Source organism: Bufo gargarizans, chromosome 6, assembly GCF_014858855.1.
Source record: "Bufo gargarizans isolate SCDJY-AF-19 chromosome 6, ASM1485885v1, whole genome shotgun sequence".
In the NCBI taxonomy this organism is placed as follows: domain Eukaryota; kingdom Metazoa; phylum Chordata; class Amphibia; order Anura; family Bufonidae; genus Bufo; species Bufo gargarizans.
Window position 1 is genome coordinate 119,732,726 of NC_058085.1, and position 27,306 is coordinate 119,760,031.

General features: G+C 44.7%; 1 protein-coding gene across 2 annotated transcripts in view; it reads left to right on the forward strand.

The window, feature by feature from the left end:
• Positions 1 to 889: 889 nt before the first annotated feature.
• Positions 890 to 27,306, forward strand: part of GRB7 (growth factor receptor bound protein 7) — a 140,689-nt gene continuing 114,272 nt past the window's right edge. Inside the window, exons 1-2 of one of the 2 annotated variants that reach the window (XM_044298641.1) lie at positions 890 to 1,275; positions 12,841 to 12,910. In XM_044298641.1, coding sequence (XP_044154576.1) covers positions 1,105 to 1,275; positions 12,841 to 12,910 — 241 coding nt within the window. In that variant the 5' untranslated portion in view covers positions 890 to 1,104. Of the gene's footprint in view, positions 1,276 to 12,840; positions 12,911 to 25,917; positions 25,999 to 27,306 lie in introns of those variants that run through there. The other variant, XM_044298642.1, reaches the window with a different exon arrangement.

Below are 27,306 nucleotides of genomic sequence, written 5' to 3' on the forward strand. Positions count from 1 at the left end.
AATGCAGCAGGTACGCCAGTTTCATAGGTACAAATCTGCTGACAGATGCCCTTTAAAGAAAACTTCCAAAATTAGGCCACAAGGACCATGGGGAAACTTTGAAAAAGTTCAAGGGCACGGTCCTGTTGCACAGAGTTGTACTGATAGGGCACAGAGATACCAGTTGAAACCAGACCCCATTGCCTGAGGGAACCCAAAGTCCCTCTGCCACATAAGAAGATACTAGTTTTAGGTAGAGGGCCTGATTAAAGATTTTGTTTTGATGCCCATGGGTTTACTGTTAAACCTCTGATACTGCAATAAAGCATATCTAGATTTTCCTTAACCCTGACCAAGGCAAATTGTCAGGTGCCATCACTGGCACCCAACACTCCAGACTACATGCCCCACCAATCATCCCTAGCTACACCCCTGCATGTGCATATGTCTATTGTAGATTACCAGAACATCTTCCAGAGCCGTGGCTCCAATGGGTTGGTATTGGTACTGAAGGCCCTGCTAAGCTGCCTGGCACCATAGGCATTCTGCAGGTAACCTACGCTCCCTTTCATAAAACTGCAGTAGATAAGACATGGATCTATAAAGTCTGAAGATAAGGACACGAGCACTTTGTACTGTACTGAACAATCGCAGCTCAGATGGCTCACAACTTTGCAGGGGTTAATGTTAAGATCAGTGCTACAGGGCAAGCAGTGTTCCTAAGAGCTTGCATTCTAATCCTATAGCTGCTTTAGCTGTTAAAGCCAAATATTGTGAAGGGCGACTTAGTCTCCACGTGGAGAGCAGAATATTTTGGACTGTCTGGACTCTGTCTGCTATCACTATGTGTGTGATTTGTGTCAACAACTGAGCCTCCTCGTCACTGCAGAGTCCCAGGCGTATACAGGCTGGAGAGAGGGACATAGGACGCTGTCAGATTTCTGGGTACAGCACCTGGACAAGCTCAAAGTCTTGGTGATGCTTGGAACCTCAAGGACTACTGACACAGCAACTTATTGCTTCCTGTCGTCACGAGTTGACAAAGACATGGAAAGCGAACGTACACAAGCCTAATCTTCTTTTAATTTATTTGGCTGCCAGAGTCAGAGTGGTGCAGAGTGCCCCATGGTTTTGGGCGAGGAGAGGAGAACTTCTCACCCAGTTGGGTGGCAGAGGAACAGAAGGCTTTGTTGGAGGAATGTCCTGGAACAATTATTGTGTTGTTTTCAGAAGAGGAATGGAAAAAAAAGCGTTTCGAATGAGAAGAGAGTGTGCGAGTTGCTCATTGAGAATAAGGTAAGAAATGACATGGGCATGCGGCTTACATCACACGTGGGGAAGGGGCGCTCTGCCTGCCACAACTTCCCAAAACTTTCCACTCCTGCAGTGCATTTCACAAAGCAGCCACATTGTAGCTGAGCAAACAAGGCAGCTCTGAGTTTGCAGAGCTTTGTAGCATACAACTGTAGCAGAGCTAAGTTTGTCAAATATACCACTTCCCATTCAGCACAACTCATGATTATATTATAATCTGTTATCGGTTGTTTTACATAGGACTGCATTATTCTAAAGTGTTTCTGTCGCAGGACAGTTCTCTTTAAAGGGAGTCTGTCACCTACCTGATCAGTTTCAAACAGATCACATTGTTCAGTGGGGCACAAAGACATGACACAGATATTACCTGTGTTCAGTTTTTCAGATGCTTCAAATCGTCCAAAAAGTCGTTTTTATCATATGCTAATGAGCCGTCGCAAGTGCCCAGGGGCGGAGAATTTTCTGAAAGTGCCCAAGTTCCCCCGCCTCACACTTGCTTAACTCCGCCCCTCAGTAAGCTTAGGCCAGCCCTGTGGCTCTGTGACATCATATTTCCCTTTAGGCCGTTCGCGCATCGCTGGCCTGGGCATGAACAGTGTTCTGCCCACTGTGGGAAGAGGCACAGAGATATACAGTGAGCATGCGCCAGTTACTGCAGTGAAAACCGGTCAGGTAGGTGACATACTCCCTGTAAACTAAGAAATTTGTTAGATGCTACTCTCATTAATGGGCCTTTTTAAAGGCATGCGTTCTACCCTCTCGACTGATTGGCCATGAGGTATCACATGGCAGGCTTACAATTCTTAATGGGGGGATGCTAATAAATGTTTAAATCGATCTGACTTATTATTTTTAAAGGGGTATTCCAGCTGCACATGCTGTAAAAAAAAAACAGGACTTATGCTCGTCTTGCCTACCACCCCCCGCTGCTGCCATTTAGATGGTGCCGGGGTCCACACTCCACTACACTTCCTGCTCCTGTCTCGACACGGCAGGAAGTGGCTGGGATTGCTGCTCAGCCAATCTCTGGCTGTGGTGGGTCATCTCTGCAGCCAGTGATTGGTTGACTTATATTGATAGCCATTTCCTGCCGTGTTGAGCCAGGAGCAGGAAATGGAGGACAGCATGGCAGGGAATGGATGAGGTCAGTATAAGTTTTGTTAATTTTTTTACAGTATGTGCAGGCCAGGAGAAAACTTTTTTTTTGCGTTTGGATGCCCCTTTAATGTAGTGTACAAATGGTGGAGTCCTTAAGAGTTGACTGAAAAATTGTAATACTTGTGTTCCCCATGAAATAACATTACTGGAGCATCTTAACATTCTGTATTGTGCTATTTCTCTCCCATTCCTTCTAGAAATGTAGGACTACATTTACAACTGGATGTTGCCATTCCCATTGTTCCTACACAATCTAACAATGTACAATGAGTGCTGATAGTGTCAGACTGTATAGAGCCACTGTAGTCAATTTATTCATATATTTCAAGGAGGAATAACAGGGGGGCGTGGCTAGCCAGGGATGTGAGCGGCCTCTTGTGGGAGCTCCTGTGCACTCTCGGATGTTTATCCTGAAATTTCTGAATCCCCTCGCTGGAAAAGTACTTACCCTGCTCCTGACCTCTTAAGGATCTGGTACCTGGCAGGAACAATACCTCCTCGCCATGACTAAGAAAAAGGAGACGAAAGGCGCTGATAAGGACATCCAAGATGGCTCCGGAGCAGCAACTCTTGGGCGCCTGGGCAACAGTAGGCCACAGCAAAGTTAGAGAAATATGCCTGCTCGACTTTAACACTAGCTGCAAAAGGAGCTCACAAGAAGCAGCTGCCTCCACAAGATGAGTCAGGCCTGGACAGAGACCATATGAAGCCCCAATAGATACAGTGTCTTGCAGACACGTGGTGCAGAAGTGCATTTGGGGGCCCAGGAATCGAACTCAGAGAAGCCAACCCTTAAAGATGTAATGCTGTCACCAAATGTGGCAAATCGTTGAACACTCTTACAGTACAGGTGGGAGCAATAAAAGAGGACATTACCATTGTTAGAAACGACTTAAAGAAACTCGCTGAATGCACAACAGCCCTGGAAGATTGTATGGGGGATGTGGAGGATGCCATACAACCACTCAAAAGATATGTAGTTAAACATGCACGAAGGTTGGACTCTATGGCAGCCAAGCAAGATGACTTAGAAAACCGGCTACGCCAGAACAATTTCCGGATAGGAGGGATGCCCGAGAAGGTAGAGGGGGCGAACCCCACGGAATTCTTTGAATCATGGCTGAAGGAAAAGTTTGGAGTGGAGACTTTGACCCCACTATTTGCTGTTGAAAGAGCCCACAGTCCCAACTCGCCCATTACCACCGGGCGCACCACCACAGCCTGTGCTAATGAAGATATTGCACTATAGAGATCTAGACATTATTCTTAGAAAAGCTAGAGACTTGCCTGAATTCTCCATCAATGGTTAGAAAAGAAGAGCGAGATTTCTGGGCGTAAAGCGCCGCTTGAGAGTGCTAAACATCCCATATTCCATGCTATACCCAGCAAAACTTAGGGTGGTTGCCCTAGGTTCCACCAGCTTTTTTGAAGAATCGAATGAGGCAATGAGATGGCTGGATCGGCATGAACGCCAGTTGAGAGAAGACAGGAACTGGGAGGATTAAATAAACACTCGCATCCAAGCACAAGTACCATGATCACACACAATGAGACTGAGTGTATGTAAGCATGATTGCACAGGAGGGTCGTTGTGTAGGATTAACATGGCATGCTTACAGGGTCATGTAAAGGGAGAGTATGGATATAACAGACTGCAGCGGGGAGTATATAGGAATGGATGGCCTTGTTCAAAGGCTTGCCAAGAGACATGCAGGGAGCCGAGGAGTAGACGGCTTCATTAATCATGGTTATATATAAGCATTGTTCTGTTTTTAATACTGTTTTGTTGACATCTGTATAAGGAGCGCCACCCTCTTACTGGTGGGCTAGCTAACCAGTCTTAGCTGACTCTGCCAGCAGGTACTATTTGGTCCCACAGACGTACAACTAGGTGCCTTAGTGGGGGCCTGCTGGGAAGATCAGCACTTTAAATTGCCTTTCTAGATGCACGGTTTAGGGACATTATTGATTTACAACCTGGGGGACTTCAACTATGAGATATGAGGTTTTGAGAAGTAAAATAACAGTTCGTGCTATAACCCGAGAGCATGATGTATACCTGCCACTGACTCTGTGGAGTTACACAAGGGGTTTATTTATGTTACTATGGGATGTATATGGCTAGTTCACTGAGGCTTTTGAGCTGGAATCTCAGGGGGTTAAAGGGGTATTCCCACTTCGCCTTTTTATACTTACCTGCTGCCAGCTCGCCGTTCACTTCCTGGATCCTGGCTGGGGCGGGCTTCATCTAGATTGAAGTCTTCTCCCGGCCGGGCCGCGCGCTTGACTGAACGCGCACGTCGCCGCGCATGCGCTATGGTGACTTATTTCTGGCCAGTATAGTACAGAGCAGGTGTGCGCGTTTGCAGCTATGTACTATTCTGGCCTTGAAGAAGTCACCATCGCGCATGCGCGGCAGCGTGCGCGTTCAGGACAGCGAGCGGCCCGGCCGGGAGAAAAGAAGGAGTCTTCTGCGCAAGCGCGGCCACCAGGATTCTGGAGAAGAGCGGTGGCTGTAACCAGGGGAGACCGAATCACAACAATGAGGTAAGTGGGGGTGAATTTTATCCTAAACAGTGGGAATTTGTTAATCAAGTGTATATACAAAATGGTCACTGTCAAATCATTAACAGATTTAACAGTGATCATTATGATGGGAATACCCCTTTAAAGGAAGCCAATAAAAGGAGGGCTATTATGGATAGTATGAAACAATACCAACCTCTGATGTGTTGCCTTCAAGAAACACACTTAATGGAGGACCAGACCCACTTACTCGCTCCCAAGTGAGCAGGGCACTGCTATCATGCCACCTACTCTGCCTATGCAAGAGGAGTAAGTGTCCTTATCCATAGGAACATAGCATTTGAATGTACAGGTGAAACACGAAAAATTAGAATATCGTGCAAAGTTCATTTATTTCAGTAATGCAACTTAAAAGGTGAAACTAATATATGAGACTCATTACATGCAAAGCGAGATATTTCAAGCCTTTATTTGCTATAATTTGGATGATTATGGCTTACAGTTTATGAAAACCCCAAAGTCACAATCTCAGGTCCCCTTTGCTCAGGGGGTATGGGTTCATTAGCTGACTACAGTGTGACACTTTGAGCCTAGAATATTAAACCTTTTCACAATATTTTAATTTTAAGTTGCATTAATGCAATTCCTTTTAAGTTGCATTACTGAAATAAATGAACGTTTGCACAATATTACATTTTTTCGAGTTTCACCTGTATATCTAAAAAGATAGATGAGAAGGGGCGATATATACTGTATGTCTGCAAGGCAAAATATTTACGATCCCCTGTATTAAAGTAGGCATCTATATCCCGCCGCCATATTCACCACTGGTGATTAGGAAGGTTTTTTCTTTTCTGGCTGAGTCACCAGACATCCCAGTAATATTACTTGGGGGCTTTAGATAAATTCTGCCCTAATATCCAACCAACACCTGGGGAAATTACCCCATTTGGGAGATTATTGCAGGAGGCCCTCCTGCTGGATAATTGGAGGTTTAGGTACCCGCAGATAAAACAATACTCCTGCTACTCTAGTACTTATGGGTCACTATCCAGGATAGACTTAATACTAGGCAACACTGCGATGGGACAACTAATTCAGGACATACAATATCTTCCCTGTAGAATATCAGACCATTCCCCTGTGCTTGTCATGGCCAACTTTCTTCCTCCTGTATTGCGGGGATGCATGGTGTGGAAATTTAACCCATACTGGCTTAGGCTACTTTCACATTAGTGTTTTTTGTGGCTATGTCATGGATATGCAAAAACACTTCCGTTACAATAATACAACCACATGCATCCGTCATGAACGGATCCGGTTGTAATATGTGTTCTATATCCATGACGGATCCGTCATGAACACCATTGAAAGTCAATGGGGGACGGACCTGTTTTATATTATGTCAGAGAAAACATCTTGCTCCGCGCCACATCGGGAGCGTTTTCTGTCTGCGATGGGGACGCAACCAAACTGTCCCGAATAATGGGGAGGGGAGGGACACCAGAAAGACAACAAAAGGGAGAAGACAAATAACTAGACCTCAAGGCTAGGGAGAAGGAAAAGGTCACCTCCTAGAAAACCCCTAGATCTGGCCCTGACTCCTGTCAGTATGTATAGACCCTGAAGGTGGGAAAATACATACGTCAGAGCCTAATCCCTAGGAGCCCTGAGATGCCCTAGAGGTAGTGAAAGGGAATGAGACTACTGGTTCCTTCCCAGGTGAATGAACCAGCGTCTCCCTGAGACCTAGTAACAACAAGCACAAGGGAACAACCAAATACAAAGAGCAGTACAACTTATCTTATAGAAAATGGATGAGCAGGAACACAGGTAAGGTCCTCACACCAACTCTTCCAAATCAAAGCAGAGAATATCAACCGCATGGTATGAGTGTGAAACCAAACTAAATAGGGAAGCAGTAATGACCGCCAGCTGCACCTGACAAGGTGTGGTCATTACCAAACAACATTACTGAGAATCAAGAGACTGTCAGTTAACCTCACGTGCAGTCAGTCTCTCTGATCTTCTAACTTTACAGAAGGTACCGTGACACAAACGGAACGGAAGGCATTTTGGTGCACTCCATTTCGTTCAGTTAAGTTTGACAATGAATGGGGACAAAACTGAAGCGGATCTCAATAGCGGAATTGAAAATGCAGATGTAAAAGTAGCCTTAATGTGCTGGCGGATGTGGCAGGTATAGCAGACAAACTGAAGGAGTTCTTTATGCATAATCTCCCCTCAGCACCCCAGCTTGTAGTTTGGGACACTATGAAGGCTTTCCTACGGGGGGTACTAATTGCAGAGGTAAAAAAAAATAAGGAAACGAGACTAGGGCAAAAGTAAAAGGCCTCCTACTAGATGTAGAGAGGGCTGAAGCCAGGTATATTGTAAACCCATCAATTGAACAAGAGGAGCACAACAGAGGAGCGAGGAGCACAACAGAGGCTGAATGAACACTTGCTACTGAACGCAAGAAATAAACGTTTCTTTCAGAAAGAGAATGGGCGGGTAGATTACTGGCTATGGTTTCTAAGGCTCAGCAACAGTCAGACTATATATCTGCTGTCTGCAACCCTGAAGGAGAACCGTGTACTCATACTCATACTTGAGATTATGCACTTGTTTTATTCCTCTGCATCTGAAGTGGAGACCCAGGCGTTTCTCGACCCGCTGAGACTTCATACCCTTACTACGGAACATAGAAATATACTAGATGCCCCTATTATTCTAAAAGAAATGGGGGAGGCGGTGGTAGTATGTCTAATAATGCCCCGGGGGAGATGATAAAACCTATTTCTCAATCCTTTTACCCCATTTACTGGAGGTTTATAATGAGGCCAAAAAGCAGGATATATTACAAACCTCCATGAATGAAGCCATAGTGGTGGTGCTCCCTAAACCGGGTAATGACGTCCTAGCAGCGGAGTTCTATAGGCCTATATCCCTACTCCAGGTAGATGTTAAAATATTAGCGAAAGTACTGGCAAATCACTTTAACTCAGTAGTAACGTCACTTATTCACACTGATCAGGCTGGCTTTATGCCGAACATGTCCACAGCAGTAAATATCTGTCGATTATATTTAAATATTTAGGCTAACCAGGTCCACTCCTTGAATAGCGGCTGTTGCATCCCTTGATGCGGCAAAAGCATTTGACAGCGTGGAATGGCGATACTTGTGGACAGTGATGGGAAAGATGGGTTTTGGACCTGAGTTTATTAAATGGATACAACTACTCTATGCCTGTCCCATAGAGGATGAATGGAAGACTCTCAGACTCCTTTCCCTTGCACAGGGAGACTAGACAGGGCTGTCCTCTGTCGCCGCTACTATTTGCGGTGCCGGTGGAACCTCTGGTGGTGGAGCTTAGAACAGCAGCAGCAGTAAGAGGCTTCCAATATGGGTCCTTATCCGAAAAGTTGGCTTTATACGTAGGTGATGTACTACTGTTTTTGGATTAATGGGCTTCTTCTCTTCCAGAGGCCATGTCGATAATAAACCACTTTGGTAAGCTGTCTGGCTTGGTCATTAACTGGACAAAGTCGGTATTGATGCTATTGTCTAATAGTACAAACAGTGACGTTAACTCCGCTGCAGGGCTACAGGTAGTCACATCTATTAAATACCTGAGAATTCAGGTGTCGGCCAGAACCGCAGGAGGGACTCATGTTACCCGATCCATGGATATATTATTTGGCAGCCCAATGTTGACCTTATCCCCATCTCCCCATCCCCTAAGGTGTTGTACCTTAGGGGATGGGGAGATGGGGATAAGGTCAACACGACTGGACGGATTGTACGGTATCTCCTTAATGGCAGATGCCTAATGTCAGCCCTGGAGGATGGAACTTTCTATACACGGGGTAGTTTGCGCACCATACATCTAGTATGGTGGAAGGCTAAAGAACTGTCTGGAATTACAGGGTATACAGAACATACCTCAATATGGCCTAATCATATGTATCGGGAACTAGATAAAGTGTCAAATGTGCAGGCATGGGAGGTATACGGGCTCAGACGTATCACCCAACTATTTGCTAATAGTACTCTCAAGGCATTTACTCAGCTACAACAGGAATTTAGCCCACCTAAGACATTCTTTTATTTATACCTGCAAGTAAGACATGCCATACATTTCCAACAGAAACTGGCTGCTTTAGCACCTGTGGCGAAACACACCATCATAGACCTCACTGCACGCATGGAGACACTAGTGGTGTAATCTCACTCCATTATAGAAGTCTTATGGAAATGCAATATAAGAAACATCCCATGCAGCTACATACAGACGTGGACAAAATTGTTGGTACCCTTTGGTCAATGAAAGAAAAAGTCACAATGGTCACAGAAATAACTTTAATCTGACAAAAGTAATAATAAATTAAAATTCTATAAATGTTAACCAATGAAAGTCAGACATTGTTTTTCAACCATGCTTCAACAGAATTATGTAAAAAAATAAACTCATGAAACAGGCATGGACAAAAATGATGGTACCCCTAGAAAACACAGAACATAATGTGACCAAAGGGACATGTTAATTCAAGGTGTGTCCACTAATTAGCATCACAGGTGTCTACAACCTTGTAATCAGCCATTGGGCCTATATATATGGCTCCAGGTAATCACTGTGTTGTTTGGTGATATGGTGTGTACCACACTCGACATGGACCAGAGGAAGCAAAGGAAAGAGCTGTCTCAAGAGATCAGAAAGAAAATTATAGACAAGCATGTTAAAGGTAAAGGCTATAAGACCATCTCCAAGCAACTAGATGTTCCTGTGAGTACAGTTGCACATATTATTCATAAGTTTAAGATCCATGGGACTGTAGCCAACCTCCCTGGACGTGGCCGCAGGAGGAAAATTGATGACAAATCTAAGAGACGGATAATCCGAATGGTAACAAAAGAGCCTAGAAAGACTTCTAAAGAGATTCAAGGTGAACTTCATGCTCAAGGAACATCAGTGTCAGATCGCACCATCCGTCGTTGTTTGAGCCAAAGTGGACTACATGGGAGACGACCAAGGAGGACACCATTGTTGAAAACGAATCATAAAAAAGCAAGACTGGAATATGCCAAACTACATGTTGACAAGCCACAAAGCTTCTGGGAGAATGTCCTGTGGACAGATGAGACAAAAATCGAAGTTTTTGCCAAGGCACATCAGCTGTATGTTCACAGACGAAAAAATGAAGCATATCAAGAAAAGAACACTGTCCCTACTGTGAAACATGGAGGAGGCTCTGTTATGTTCTGGGGCTGCTTTGCTGCGTCTGGCACAGGGTGTCTTGAATCTGTGCAGGGTACAATGAAATCTCAAGACTATCAAGGAATTCTAGAGAGAAATGTACTAGCCAGTGTCAGAAAGCTTGGTCTCAGTCGCAGGTCATGGGTCTTGCAACAGGACAATGACCCAAAACACACCGCTAAAAACACCCAAGAATGGCTAAGAGGAAAAAATTGGACTATTCTAAAGTGGCCTTCTATGAGCCCTGACCTCAATCCTATTGAGCATCTTTGGAAGGAGCTGAAACATGCAGTCTGGAAAAGGCACCCTTCAAACCGGACACAACTGGAGCAGTTTGCTCATGAGGAGTGGGCCAAAATACCTGCTGAGAGGTGCAGATGTCTCATTGACAGTTACAGGAAGCGTTTGATTGCAGTGATTGCCTCAAAAGGTTGCGCAACAAAATATTAAGTTAGGGGTACCATCATTTTTGTCCATGCCTGTTTCATGAGTTTATTTTTTTACATAATTCTGTTGAAGCATGGTTGAAAAACAATGTCTGACTTTCATTGGTTAACATTTATAGAATTTTAATTTATTATTACTTTTGTCAGATTAAAGTTATTTCTGTGACCATTGTGACTTTTTCTTTCATTGACCAAAGGGTACCAACAATTTTGTCCACGTCTGTATATGAGAAATGGAAGCTAGACATTGCAGACTTGACCGAGCAGATGTGGGAGAAAGTTTTTTTTTTTGTTTGTTTGTTTTTTGGCGATTGTCTTAGGTAGTGGCTCATTTTTTGTGGGATGAGGTGACGGTTAGATTGGTACTATTTTGCGGGACATACACCTTTTTGATCGCTTGGTCTTGCACTTTTAGTGATGTAGCGTGACAAAAAAATTTTTTTTTAGCACAGTATTATTATTTTTTAGGTCATGTGATATTTTTTATAGTGCCGGTCGATACGGATGCGGTGATACCTAATATGTCTACTTTTCTTTTTTTCCCTATTTAAAAAAAAATATTACTTTATTTTATTAAACTTTTTTTTTTTTTTGCTTTATTTTCTCTTAATTTTTTGTCCCACTATGGGATTTCAACATTTCAGGGTCTGATCCCTGTTTCAATACAGCACAATTGTATTGTGCTGTATTGAACTGTCAGTGTCATACACTGTAAGATGCTAACAGTTGCCTAGGAGACGCAGCCCTGGGGCTGGATCTCCTGGGTTTCCGTAGCTGGCAGTCCCGATGCCTGTTCAAGGCATCTGGGCTGCCATAGCAACCATTGGGTCCCTGTCACCACAGCACAGGGCCCGATGGGGATGTACAAGCTATCGCAAACCCCCTGTATGACGTGGTCAGCATGACAGCGACATACAGGGGGTTAATCCGCTGGCATTGGTGTTTTCACTGGAGTATGGATTCCCCTCGGGTAACAATGAGCACTGTATAGGCTGTAGCATCAATCCTCCACTAAAGCCTGGCATACGTGGGCTATGTCAGGCATTAGCAGAGCGGACACAAGTAGGAGAACGATGTCTTATGCGAGTTCCTGCCCTAAGCTTGCTCCACTCAGCTAATAGCCTGCACCAGTGTTGTATTCAGGCTATTAGGAGAGCGGCCTGTACAGTGCTGAGTGCGGCCACAGGGTAATCTGTACTCCAATCCACAGGGAGTATGAATTCTAAAGCACAATAGGCATCTGGACTTGTTAACCTTTTCACAATGATAATAAAAATAAAAAAAAATGTGTATTACAAAAATGATTTTAACATATTTAGAATAGGATTTAATAAAGTTTAGTTCAAAGTTTATGTATGTACACCTTAAAGGGGTTGTCTCACTTCAGCAAACGGCATTTATCATGTAGAGAAAGTTAATACAAGGCACTTACTAATGTATTGTGATTGTCCATATTGCCTCCTCTCCTGGCTTTATTCATTTTTCCATCACATTATACACTGCTCATTTCCAGGAGTTACCACCACCCTGCAATTCAGCAGTAGTGTCCCTGCTTGCATGCTATAGGGAAAAGTGCTGGTCTATGTGAAATCCTGCTGTCCTGGCCACCAGACAAGCCAACGCTTTTCCTTGTAGTGTGCAAGCACAGCCACTGCTGCTGCATTGCAGGGTGATTGTAATTCTTGGATATGAGCAGTGTATAATGTGATGGAAAAATGAATCAAGCCAGCAGATGAGGCAATATGGACAATCACAATACATTAGTATTAACTTTCTCTACATGATAAATTCCATTTGCTGAAGCGAGACAACCCCTTTAAGGTTAAATACTAAAATTCTGTCTGCCTTCAGCCACCACTAGAGTGAGCTTAAGAGCTTACTATATATTGTTCACAGTATGCTCCCCCTAGTGGTGACTGAAGATGGTCAGAATTTTATCAGAGAATTTTAAGCTCTGTATCAGGGAAACTGAGCACTGCATGCTATAAAGATATGTAAAAAAGGAGGATATTCACTTTAAATTATCATCAGGCACTACATTAATGTTTCCATTGGACCTAAGGTCACTACCCTATTGTATCTGAGGTAAATATGATCATTATTCTGAGATGGCAGTGTGTGGTAAGGCAGTAATCACAATGTAGAATTTTCCTTTAAAGGAGAATGGTGATGGACGGGTAAGCTGTGAGGCCATAGAGTGTGATGTGAATGAAGACAGCTTGGAAGATGGTAAGTACCTCAAAGTTCTTCTTATTTCCACACCTTTAAGGATAATTACATTAGATGGACCATGCTTTACCTGTGATTGTACCTACGTAACCCATCAATGTAGCTGCTGCAAAAAAAGAGAGCTAAAACAACTAACCAGTCTGTCTGTTGTGACCTGTCTTGAAGCATGTCTTAAAGAGGTTGTCTGGTTTCAGGAGGAAACCGGACAACCCTTGGAATCTGTCTGCAATAAAGAACTGGTAAGTATATACCTGACAAATCCTGCTCTGCCGCTTCTGCTCTCCTGGTAAACAGATCCTGTTCAAGAGAACCGAAGCAACAGCGTGGGATCTGTCATGTAACTGGACATAAAACTCATACTCTGTACTATACCTAGTGTATGTGTACCAAGCCCTGGAAGGAAGTAGAGTAGAGGACGAGAGTGGTGCTAGTGGAAATGATGGCGGTAGAAGTATTCCGCAGTGCTCTCTGGGCCTAGTAGTGATGGGAGTGCAGCGACCGGGTCCACAGAGGCAACACGTGAGATACGGTGGGCCGAGGGGGGTAGTACTAGTTGTTTTACTCACGGTTAGCAGAGCCTTCCTGGGTCGGTGTGCAGTGATGGGGAAGACAGCACTAAATCCTCTGGGGCACGCTCTATTACAGGGATCACCAGCCACATGGTAGTCGAGGTGCCCTTGATGGCAGGGGCGTAACTACCATAGCGGCAGACCATGCTATGGGGCGCAGTTGGGATTGTCCCCTCTTCTGCTGGAAGTGAAAACTTGATCAGGACTCATCCCTCTAAAGGAACAACTTTTAGTAAATGAGACAGTGGAAAAAATGGCCCAAGGGTCATTGAAAGGGGTTTAGGCAGAAACCCTTCTGTCCTGTGTGGGGGGTCGGATTAGATCCTTGCTCTGGGGCCCTCACTTCTCTATGTACGTCACTGCTTGATGGTATAGGTGTTTAGAGTTCTTTGGAGGCTGGGACCTTGGTGTTCGTGATGCCAGCACCGTTAGGTGCAAAAGTTGGTGGTGGAAAAGATGAGGAGTTGCTTGTAGTAAAACAGTTGAACTTTTACTTAAATCACTTGTCTCCTGGTAGTCAGGACAGTTCATTTACAAGGCATAAAGATATGACTCAGATATTGGTTTAGCTGTAATCCTTGTAACAGGCTTGGCAATTCTGCTGGATTCTGCTGGATCTCTCTGCAGCGTTTGATACTGTTGACCATAAACTCCTCCTCACCATGCTCCACTCAATTGGCCTTAAGGACAGTGCTCTCTTGGTTCTCTTCCTATCTCTCTGGCCGCTCCTTTAGTATATCATTCACTGGCTCTTCTTCTTCTCCTCTTCCTCTTGATGTCGGCGTTCCTCAGGGCTCAGTACTAGGTCCTCTACTTTTCTCCCTCTATACAGCCCCATCGGACAGACTATCAGTAAATTTGGCTTTCGATACCATCTCTATGCTGACGACACCCAACTATACACTTCATCCCCTGACATCACCCCTGATTTACTCCAAAACACCAGTAATTGTCTGGCAGTTGTCTCTAATATCATGTCCTCTCTGTATCTAAAACTGAACCTGTCAAAAACTGAACTTCTTGTGTTTCCCCCCATCTACTAACTCACATAAACTTGATATTTCAATTTCGGTCTGCAGCACTATCATAACTCCTGTGCAACATGCCCGCTGTCTTGGGGCCACATTTGAGTCAGATCTTTCCTTTATTCCCAATATTCAATCACTTACACGCTCTTGTTGTCTGCACCTTAAGAATATCACCAGAATCCGCCCTTTTCTTGTTGTTGCCTTGATTCATTCTCGTCTTGACTACTGCAACGCATTACTAATCGGTCTCCCTCTCACTAAACTCTCCCCCCTTCAGTCTGTTCTAAATGCTGCAGCCAGGCTCATCTATCCATCCAACCAACCGCTATACTGATGCTGCTAGCCCACAAAGCTCTCCACAGTGCTGCACCTCCATACATCTCCTCCCTTATCTCAATCTACCACCCTACTCGTGCTCTCCGTTCTGTTAGCGACCTAAGACTAATAACCTCCATAATTCGTACCTCTCACTCCCGTCTTCAAGACTTTTCTCAAGCTGCACCTACTCTCTGGAATACTCTGCCCCGGAATACTAGGTCAATTCACAACTTCTCTACCTTCAAACGTGCCTTAAAAACACATCTTTTCAGGCAGGCTTATCAAGCTACCTAAACTGACTATTCCCCGACTAAACCTCTCCCCCACAAACTCCTCTGGCCTGAACTCGATCCTCTAGTAGTCCTAAACCCGAAGCAGATCAGCCGGCACCACTGTCAGTTCAATAATGGCTCAAATCCTACTTATCACAATCAACTACCTTATGTGTCACCTCCAATTTCTGATAGATTGTAAGCTATTGTGAGCAGGGCCCTGACTCCGAGTGTTTCAGTTGCATATTAGCCAGTTAGTTTTGTTTCATACATGAACCCTATGAATTTGTAAAGCGCTGCGGAATATGGTGGTGCTGTATAAATACATTTTTTTATTATTAATATTATTATTAATTGTAACTTGAGGAGTTTTCATTCTCTCTATATCTGTCTATACTTTGTCCACACTTTAGCACTCAGGTACTGAATATAATAACTCTTACTGGTTAGTAGCAATCCACAGGGCAGCTCCCTAATGGCAGGCATCAGTCTTCTGCTCCATTCTTTGGAATGGATGCTCACTGAAGAATTACGGTCCATAGAGGCATGTGGTAAAGGATAATTTTGCGCATTAATCATCCGGCTGTGTCCAGGTACTTTTAGGTTCCTCCTGGTCACTGGTGCTTGTGAAGTCCATTGGCAAATTTAGCTCTAACCTCCACTAGACTTTCTCTATATCAGACGTAGACTCACTGGTCTGTGCTGTGCTGCTGTAATACTGTTCTCTATGCTCCCTTAGCTTGATCAGGGCCAAGGGGCTAAAATAGTAGCTACATGGTGGACTAGGGCTGTTCTGTTCATCCATTAACCTACTTCCTTCTACTAATCTATCCACACCCAACTCTCTACTCTACCTCCTCTTTATTAACATGCCCCAGACTATATATAGGATTGGTGCCAGCACCACCTAGGGGCGAACAGATATAATGACACTCTAACAGCCTGTTAATAGGAATTACAGCTACATACAGAAATACATTTGGTAAGCTTATACAAAAGTTTGAAGTGCCTTTGACAATCACTGAGTGGGACACTGCAGGAGGGTGTACCCTGGTTCCCTCGAAGCACAACCTGGTTTTGGAGACTGTCCTGGCTGGCGGTTCTGGGTGTCCTTGATGTTGGTGGGATTTAGGGTTGCAAAACAGGGTCCGCACAAAGTTGCAAAAGGCAGTGCAATACTGTGGCATTTCGAAAACTGTAAAATTGGCCTGGTAAGGAACGGGAGTATTAAAAGGGCTGACCACTTTCTGGCTACTGTTGACCAATGTGTAGGTAAGATGGCAATATTGATCTTGCTAATATATGTGTAATATAACCTTTGTTGATATTTTGTGCCTGTCACGGCGTGGTGTGGGAACTAACTCCACAACGAACACAGAGGGAGGAGGGGAAACGTATTAGGACTGGAAACTAGGGATAGGTGGATGGTCACACCTAGTGAGTCCCTAATCTGAGCCCTGACTACTGACGGTATGAACACACCTTGATGGTAGGAATGTTCATACACAGGAACCTAAGCCCTATCTCACCCTAACAGGGCCCTGGAGATAGTGTCAAGACAACGGATGGCCTGTTCCATCCAAGCTGAAGAAACAGGAGACCCCCTCAGGTCTAATACCAAGAGGAAGGGGAAATACAACAAACAAGAAATAAAGGAAAGACACTTAACTCCAAAGTATGCGGACGAGCAGGAACTCAAAGGGGAACCAACACCAGCACTTTCAACATCCAAAAGGAGCTATCACCCGCATAGCATGCTGGGTGAGACCAGACTAAATAGAGGAGGAGGAATGACCACTTAAGCTACACCTGAGACCAGAGTTGTGGTCCTTCCCAGCAACAACACGGAAAGTGAAACTAAAGAGGCTGTCAATCACGTGCAGCCAGTCTTCTCGATCTTCTAGTCCCTGTCACGGGCGCGACCGCGACAGTGCCGTTTGCTATATTTCAGAAGCCATGTCCCCTTCTTAGCCATATCTTCTGCGCTGTTCTCATAGAGGTTCTATCTATAAGATGGCTCCTATTCAAACACACTGCATGACAACTAAACTCCCAACAGTGTAGGGCAGATGGCAGGTGCAAAGTATTTGAATGGAGGTGATTTTCCTGGCACATGACCCTCCAGCAGCCATTTTATGGACAGGATCACTGTGTGGACAGCACAAAAGACTTAGAAAACAAGGAGGCATACCTTTTGAAATTTAGAAAATAGCACAGAATTTCAACAAAGGCTATATTAGTAAGTTTCATATAATTATCTCACAAACGCATTGCTCAACAGTAACCAGAAAGTGGCCAACCCCTTAAAGCATGCTCTATGATTATCAAAAGTGGGGTTGGGCAAAGGGCTACTTTTACTCACTCATGCAGCCAGCCCTATCCTTGTTTGTTTTTTAGTCTGTACTACTATAAGAATAACTACATCTAACAGCTTTCGTCCGGGGGCAGAGGGGGGTAGCTTTTTCCAATTTGTCATGTATTTTCATTATCTCTCAGTATGTCTTCACCTATGAGCGGTCTGTCAGTGCGAAATACTAGACATACACAATTAACACAGCAACCCAATGCAAATATTTGACTTGAAGGATAAGTAGCAGCAGGATTGGAGTCAAATCTAAACGCCCACGGGGGCAGGTGAGAAGATGTCAACACATCTGTGCTGTCTATATATTACATAACAATTGTATCGCAGATTATATACCTCTAGAATTACAGACACTATACTGTGTATAACGTATGTCCTGTCTAGCCTGATCCCATTGTGCCCTTTAATTACATATTAATATCCACTGTCCCACACCAGTTTCATGCAGGGGTAATGTAGACTTTATTTAAGGTCCAAATTACACCCACAGGGTCCATTCACTCGTCCGCAAAATGGGTCCGCATCTGTTCCTCAATTTTGCGGAACAGGTGCAGACACATACATTTTCAATGGAGCCGGAATGTGCTGTCCACATCCGCGGATCCGCACTTCCGTTCCGCCAAAAAATAGAACATGTCCTATTCTTGTACGCAATTGCGGACAAGAAAAGGCATTTTCTATGAGAGTGCCGTCGATGTGCGGTCCACAAAATGCAGAACGCACATTGCCGGTGTCCATGTTTTGCGGTTCCGCAAAACACATACGGACGTGTGAATGGACCCTAACAGTGTGTCAACTGTGTCTACAGTTTTAGTATATAGATGGAGCTGACCTACAAAAAATATTGCACTCTCAAAGATCTATGTCCTGCTTCCTAAATTACTCTCCTTCACCAGTTCATTGAAAATAAGTAAGGCCTCTTTCAGACGGGAGAGATTTCCGCGTGGGTGCGATGCGTGAGGTGAACGCATTGCACCCACACTGAATCCGGACCCATTCATTTCTATGGGGCTGTGCACATGAGCGGTGATTTTCATGCATCACGTGAAAATCGCAGCATGCTCCTCTTTGTGCGCTTTCCACGCAACGCAGGCCCCATAGAAATGAATGGGGCAGTGTGAAAATCGCAAGCATCCGCAAGCAAGTGCGGATGCGGTGAGATTTTCACACACGGTTGCTAGGAGACTATTGGGATGGGGACCCGATCATTATTATTTTCCCTTATAAGATGGTTTCTCTTCTGTCTTCAGGAAAAGGACCTGTGGTGACATCACTACGCTCATCACATGGTCCATCACATGATTCATCACCATGGTAAAAGATCATGTGATGAGCGCTGTGACGTCATCAAAGGTCCTATTCCTCAAAGAAGAAGACAGAAGAGAAGCCGGGCTGCGCGAACAAGTGGATTAAGGTAAGTTAAATTAAAAAAAATGTAACCCCTCCAGCCCTATTGTACTATGCATTCTGTATTAAGAATGCTATTATTTTCTCTTATAACCATGTTATAAGGGAAAATAATACAATCTACACAACACCTAACCCAAACCCGAACTTCTGTGAAGAAGTCTGGGTTTGGGTACCAAACATGCCAATTTTTTTCACGCGCGTGCAAAACACATTACAATGTTTTGCACTCGCACAGAAAAATCATGCATTTTCCCGCGACGCACCCGCATCTTATCCGGGCCAAAAACATGACGACCGTGTGAAAGAGGTCTATGGCCCCTTTCACACGGGCGAGTTTTCCACGCGGGTGCAATGCGTGAGGTGAACGCATTGCACCCGCACTAAATCCTGACCCATTCATTTCTATGGGGCTGTGTACATGAGCAGTGATTTTCACGCATCACTTGTGCGTTGCGTGAAAATCGCAGTATGCTTTATTTTGTGCGTTTTTCATGCAACGCAGGCCCCATAGAAGTGAATGGGGCTGCATGAAAAGCAGCGGTGATGGTGATGGTGGTGATGTCATTACGCTCATCACATGGTCCGTCACATGATCCATCGGCATGGTAAAGAAAAAAAGATCATGTGATGGACCATGTGATGAGCGCAGTGACGTCATCAAAGGTCCTATTCCTCAAAGAAGAAGACAGAAGAGATGCCGGCTGCACATGCAGGCGTGCCGGCTGCACGAACTAAGCATTCTGTATTCAGAATGCTATTATTTTCCCTTATAACCATGTTATAAGGGAAAATAAGATCTACACAACACCTAACCCAAACCTGAACTTCTGTGAAGAAGTCCGGGTTCGGGTCTGGGTACCAAACATGCCGATTTTTCTCACACGCGTGTATAACGCATTACAATGTTTTGCACTCGCGCGGAAAAATCACGCATGTTCCCGCAACGCCCGTGTGAAACCAGCCAAGAGTTTCTGATGCAGGGGCGAACTGGGAACTTAAATTGGCCGTTGAAAAAAACTAAAAGTGGCCCCATGTTCCGATTGACAGAAGAGAGGGCAGCACATATAGGCAGAAACAACATAAGTTGGTGTGGTCAGCAATAACTTAGTGCAGCACAAAATACTCCCAGCAGAACCAAATACCACAGTGCAGCACAAAATACTGCCACCCCTGCCCCAGTATTTAACAGCATCACCATCCGGCAATACAGTTTAATTCAGGAGAGCCCCTGAGGCCGTCGGCCAAGTGCATAGGTACCTGATGCTTCTAGCATTAATTAATGCTGAGAAGATAGGTTCGTTTTGTACCTGGCAGACGGCCCCCTGGGCATCTGTCCGCTGGCAAATCTCCCTGTAGGGTCTATGGCTAATCCGCCCCGTTCTGGTGTAATGTTCTCAGGAAGAGACTGGTACGATCTTCTAACGCGTAGACTTTGAGCATGCCAAATAACCCTACTTTCTTCACTTAGCAGCACTTTTCTTTCATTTTCTCAATCTTTGACACTATATTAGAGGAAAAACATTGTTGGGCGCATTTATTAAAACTGGGGCAAGGAAGACATGGATGGTTGCCCATGGCAACCAATCAGATTCTAGTTCTCATTTTTGAGAGGACCTTTTGTAAATAAAAGCTGTAATCTGATTACAATGGGTCACTGCTCCACTTCCCTTGTACAGGTTTTGACAAATGTCCTGGGTGTTCATGGTGGCTACTGTCCCAACACAGGTCTTCTCGTGCCCACAGGCTGCGTGTGCTATTACAGCTTAACCCATTGCATGTTAATTAAACTGTGTCGCAATACCAGACATCCTGTGGATAGATGTGGCGATGTTTCTAGAAGAAAGAGGCCATGTTTTTTTGAATCTGGAGAACCCTTTTAGCATTCCTGTGCTCTCTATCATCCATAAGCCACACGTCTGTCCTGTTTTTTCACTGTTACCCGTGCTGGGAGCGGCAGGTGAATTTGTCATTCTGAGGTGGTTATTAAGACGTCTCAATAAGATGAGTCACTGGTGCCTTCCATCACTGTTATTAGCATTACTTTTATTATGGTTATAGCTGTGTATCATCCTTGAAATGACTAAAAACATAACTACATGTGTAGATATCTTATGGTGGGCGCACATTGTTTCCACAATGTCAGAGACAGAATGGGGCTGGTAAGTTGTATCTAAGCAGGTGCACAGATTGAAGCTCTTACGCCCATCTCTCATTTATAATGCTGGCATCAGGACTGCCACCTCTACACAACCTATAACTATGCCCCTGTATCTAAAGCTGGCCATACACATTAGATAGAGGTTAGCTGAACAGACGATCATATGGTGAAGGTTCTGTTCGCAGACACGACCATTCACATTATAGTCCATATTGGCCGTTACAGTTGTTCAGACAGGTCATACATGTTCAATAAAATAGGGTGATGGACGAAAGATCTTTCAGGGAACGAACTTTCAAAGAAAGATCTTTCGTCCAACTGTCGGATGAATATATTAAACTTGGCTAAGTTTAATGGACAGGACTTTCTTTTCTGTCCTGGATGACGGACACCAGACGGATCCGTTATGTTTGCCCATAGACTTCTATTATGACGGATCAAAACAGAAATGCCTCTAAAGGTTTCCGTTTTGAGTTCCGTCTTACAAATTCCATTATTCCATGTTATAACGCAAAGCAATAACAGAATTGCGAACGCTGATGTGAACCCGCCCTTACATTGACAATTTTTTCCAGTCCATTGTGGTCCCAGTTTTTTTGACGATAAGGATAACATAGTCTGCAGAACTGCTCTTGCCATTAAAACAGAGAAACCCTGATGGAAACTAATAGATCCCAATATGATTCTGTGGGATCCATTAGAGTTCCTTGGGATCCATTTCAAATCAGATCTGTTACATTTGCCATTGACATTATTGTCTAACTCTGTACCAGTGATTGGTTGGCTTATTTTGAGAAATCATTTTATGCCAGAACTGTGGAGTAATTTTGTCGCTAAGAGTTGCATTCTAAGCCACGCCCCTTTTAGTGAAATCCCACCCATTTCCGATAAACCACACTCCTAGGCGCAGATAATTTAAACCTTGATGCGCCAGATTTCCTAGGTGCACTTACATTAGGCTAGGGCTACGCGACACATAGGGCACAACTACACTGGGATTGCTCTCAAGCAGGGCGGCGGTGACAGATTCTGGTGCAGGAACAGGATAAAAGTTCAAATCAGGTTCCACTTTATTGTGGCACAAACAGCAGAAATAAATAGCCTTTACACTTTCGGCAACAAAGAAAATGTAAAACAAATCCTGCCCGTCTGAGCACTAACTAATACAGATAGTATCTGCCTCAGCTATAAATCACAGGGCATCAGGGTTTTTCTTTAGTCAGGACAGCAGCCAGCCTCCTGGACTTATCTCCAGACATCACTTCCCCCAGAATGATAGCCTGGGACAGGTTTTTATTTCCTCTTAAAGAGGACCTTTCATCAGTTTTGACATAGGCTAATTATGGTATTACCTTGTAGGGCGGCCCCCACTGATGCCATGGGTGTATTTTTTTTCTACCTGGCTGTGAGCGGTCCGCTCTGATTGGATCGCGCTCGCAGCCAGGGAGAAGGTGACGCCCACACCAGAAGACTTCGTCTCCTCCCCGTTGCAAGTTTGCTGCTCATTATAATACTGCTGCCAAATCATCGGGGGAAGGGGGGCATATCGGGGTGAAGAAGAAAAAAAAATACACCCATGGCATCAGTGGGAGCCGCCCTACAAGCTAATACCATAATTAGCCTATGTCAAAACTGATGAAAGGTCCTCTTTAATGGTCGCAGATGGCTACACCTGGAGATCCCTCAGGCTAGGGGAAAACATGCCCTGGAATGGGGTGGACTGGGGAGGTCCCTCTACCAAGCCTACCTTCCCCAGTCCAATAAAATCCAGCCCATAAACTACTAAATAAAATAGCTTCAGCAACTATATTCAGCACCATTCTGGATCTTACTTACCTCACCCAGTTGAGGAACCTGGGTGAGATATACACCCCTTCCAGGACTTTACCATGTACTTTCATGTTCACATTACCACAGAGATGACACATTTGACATAATTTACACCAGAAAACCAGCCCATCTGTGGCATAGATTTTATTTTCTGGCGCACGGATAACAGAATATGCACCAAACGTTAAGCGTTATCACCTCTTAATAAATTTGGAAAACCTCAGGGATTGGCAGCACTACTTATCCCACATACTTGGGTACAGACCGGTAAACAGGCTTCAAGCAGGATGGTGTACGCAGATATGGATCCTGGCTGTCACGAGGGTGTCAAGAGCCACGTCTGACTCCGTTATACCCGGGGTCAGGAAGTCGCAGTGGGTGGCTGCGCGCTCTATGTCGAAAGATCACGCTGTTTCTTAATGATAGCTTTCTGTGTTTGCCTTGCAATCCTTTTTGTCTCACTCATGGATCCGTAGCTTCTTCTCCTCAGCTGTTTCTTGTCTGTCACTCCCAACCTCCTTATATTCTCCTCTCCCACTTCTCTGGTTGCCAGATATAGAGCTTCCTGCCTTGACTTCTATACTGACCCACTGGAGCTGTGATCCCTGGTTGTTGTTCCAGAGTGTTACCCTCTGGATCCCTGTTGGGCTTTTGCTGTCCTCTGTGGTCGCCCACCTGGGATTATATGTTTTGTCTATATTGTCTGTCCTCTCCTTGGTGTTTTCCTTTAGTGTTAATGGTGCGGACTAGTGCTCCCACCGCTCTATTCACTACCTAGGGCTCATCTTAGGGAAAGCCAGGGTTTTAGGCACGTGATCGGCGTACGGATGAGGAACCCGTCTAGGGACGTCAGGGCAGTCAGGTGCCAGCCTCAAGGTGAGTTAGGGGTCACCACCTTTCCCTCTCCCTTGGACAGGGCCTTCCCTTTTCCCTCCCTTTGTGTCACGTATGTGATCGGCACGCCGGTCATGACACTGGCTGGGGGTCCCGACTCTTCCAGAAACTTCAATAATCCACAGCACTCGCCAGTAGTTGGTGAAAAATGGTGATTTATTCACTCAGACAGCTAGATTACAGCGACGTTTCGACCTTGGTATGTCTTTATCTTGATAAACACCAACCAAGGTCGAAACGTCGCTGTAATCTAGCTGTCGGAGTGAATAAATCACCATTTTTCACCAACTACTGGCGAGTGCTGCGGATTATTGAAGTTTCTCTTAATAAATTTGGCGCATCTTATGCCAATAGACTCCAGTGTTTACGCAGTGTTCTCCTATAATTTCAAAACCATTTCCAGGAGAAAGTGAATCTGAAGTAAGTTATACGGGTTCATCACTGTTCAGATTTTGGACATGGCATGAAGCTATATCAGAAGATGGCGAGAATCCACCAGGTAATTGCTAATGAGCATTCATAGGAACGCTTGTTAGAGATGATCTGCTGGTGTAAAGGTGCCGCAGATTACCCGATGAACGAGAGAAACGCTAGTTGGTCGGGTAATTGAATTGTTTGTGTAGCACCTAAATCATCGTTTGCCAGCAGCAGATTGTGCCGTGTAAACACTCTCTGCTGCCAGCAAACAACAAGTCTATATGGGGAAGAGTGATGGCATTAGCGATCGCTCCTCCTCATACTGTGGAGGGGATTTCTGCATGTAAATGCAACTTTCTCCTCCACTGATGAGCAAGCGATTGCCAGGAAGGAACGCTTCCTTCTCGACAATCGCCTGCTAAATTGTCCCGTCTAAAGGGACCTTTAGAGCAATTAACCTATTGTACTGATAACTTTCAGTGGCCTTTTAGATATTCCCGGCCTATCTTGGTTAACCTTTTCTAACAATCTTGTTTAACGGAATTACGTGCAGAAAATCCACATCGTTTATAGAAGCGCACATTTGCACATCTGCTTTGTAATCGGCACAGTAGTTTTTAATCCACATCATGTCAATTTATACAGCGTATTTTCAGCACAGATTTTTACCTTACAATGCAGTCCATGATAAATCCGCCCCAATAAATCAGCACATGTCAAAAGTGGATTTTGCAGCAGATTTTGCAGTGAAAATCCGCCCTATGAGGCCATACCCGTTGGCTACCTGCACAGGGTGCGCGTTACACATGGATCTTTGCGCAGAAACTTGTCCGTGCCTAAAATTGAACTGAGGTGCGGATTATGAAATTGACGCCATGTTGTGCGGATTTTCAGTGCAAATTTCTCCTTTTGCGGTGCAAAATCGCGACGTAATTGGTAGAGCAATTCTGAAACCCACATAAAATACAGTGCTGTGTGCTTGTGGCCGTAGGCTCTGTGCTAGATATAAATGCAGCAGAGGCAAAGTTGTAAGTTGCAGCAACGCTGAATTTGTCATTTGGAGTCATTCACCGTCATATCACAGTGCGCCAAGTATGACACATTTAGCACTGCTACATCTGCTTCATATACATGCACCTCTGATGGAGATTCTGTTTGGTACTTGGGATAGCAATGATGGACAGCATCTTGGTTGATATTATGGTGGACAAGTCATTCTGGCCACTATAGGATATGCTGGACATCTCGTTTGGTATTTTTAACAGCCTGTGCCCTCCCTCATTTAACCCGTACCCTCCCATCTCTTAAGGAAACGTGCAGCTCAGCTACTAATTCCCTCCTAAGCAACAGACAGAGGAGGAGAGGCTTATACATGGGCATTGGAGCCAGTCCAAGAGTTCCCAGAGCTGCTAAGCAGAGAATGCACAGTATGTACACATATGACATCTACCTCCCTAATAGCTGCATTTGTGTGCTGCAGATTATTTCCATGATTATTACACATACAGCAGAAAAGATAGCATTAAGTACACAGCAACATGTGCACGCCCAGACACCGGGCTGAGACAGCAGATCTGCGCTCTATACTGAACCTGACAGCTTCTCCACATAGGCTCCTGGTCTGGCCACTCCATAAGATGCCTCTGATTCATATTTCAAGAGGGCGGGAAAAGTGTTTCCAGGTGATGTCACCTGGTGGGCGTGCCCATGTAAATCAAGACAGGTAGATAAAGAGAGGAGGATAAACAGGAATTGCCAGTTCTCTACTCGGTGAAGAGGGCCCCCCTCACCGACCCCCCTGGATCTCTGTACTGGTCATTGGTACAGGTAGGAAACTGTCATTTATCATATTCTTAGAAGAACCTTCTAAAAATGGAGCAGGGTCCGTGTGATTTAATATGTGTTTTGTGTGGAACTGGGTGTTAGCCTGGCACTGTAGTAGAAGTAGAGCTGTATGTGTACAGGCTGCGGTAGAGATCGTCAGAGGTGCTGTATATAGTCTGTATTCATTGGGGGGCTGGATATACTGGTTAGGCTAGGAACGTGCTACAGCTTGACAACTTGTATCTGTCTTGCTGCCAGGGAACTGCAAGCCCCAGCAACTCCGTCAAGCTGAGCTTTTAAGTCAAGCAGTGAGTCGCAGGTGGCTGAGCATACAGCTTTACTGAGCGATACGAAGCGTAGCCTGGAGGATAGGCTGCAAGTATAGTGCAGACAGGTATGGGTTAACAGCTGGATGTAAGTGTGCGATATACAGTAGGTAACGGTTGAGTGTACACGATAATGGTGTTGCAGTATATCTCATGGGTCATGTACATAATGGACAATGTATCGGTGTAGTCTGTTTATGGGCCAGTGTGTGATGTAGGTAACGGGCAAGTTGAATGATATAGGTGCGGGTGGTCCGGCTGGCATCTTTTATTTAGCGTCATGGGCATTTTGTGTTTCTGTTTTAATGTCAGGTGATTTTTACCTCTTTGCTCTGATTCTGTTAATCTCCCGAGGTTAGTGTCGCCTGGCTTCTTGCTGGCTTTGCTTCCTTAAAGCTGCCACCGCTTTAGCTGCAGAGAAGGCTGTTCCTATATTTCCCGGAGTCATTGATAGTGTCCACAGGAAAGCCCCGGTACATTGTAGATTGTGCTGGACCTCCACAGAAACCCTTCCAAGCCTATACTGCAGTTAAGGTGTAATACTTGGCATACTTGACATTGCATCTGCTGCCCGACAAGAAGCAATCATGAGTGGGGTTCAGCAGCCTTGCATTGTCATGGGTAATAGAGGAGCAAAGTAATGGGTTCACGGTGTTCCCCTTGCTTTTTTTAGATTGTTCATTATGACGTGTAACCCCCTCTCAGGTCTGAATAATCAGAACTTATTGCTGCAAGGAAAGTGGAGAGAAACGTGCAACTTGCCATTTTTAAGATAATTTATTTTGTTCACTTTACATTCCTTAGTGATGGGGAAGTAGAAGGGTCTAATGTATATTCAGGTTGAATCTGGAGCGGCCTGTTCTTTTGGGCCCCGCTTGGGTATTGGGAACCCGGGCAGATAAGTGTGTGACCACCTAAATGTACCCCTGCAATGTTGTGCTCCTAGATCTGACAGGGGGTATCTGTGGCTGTCACTATTTTTGAC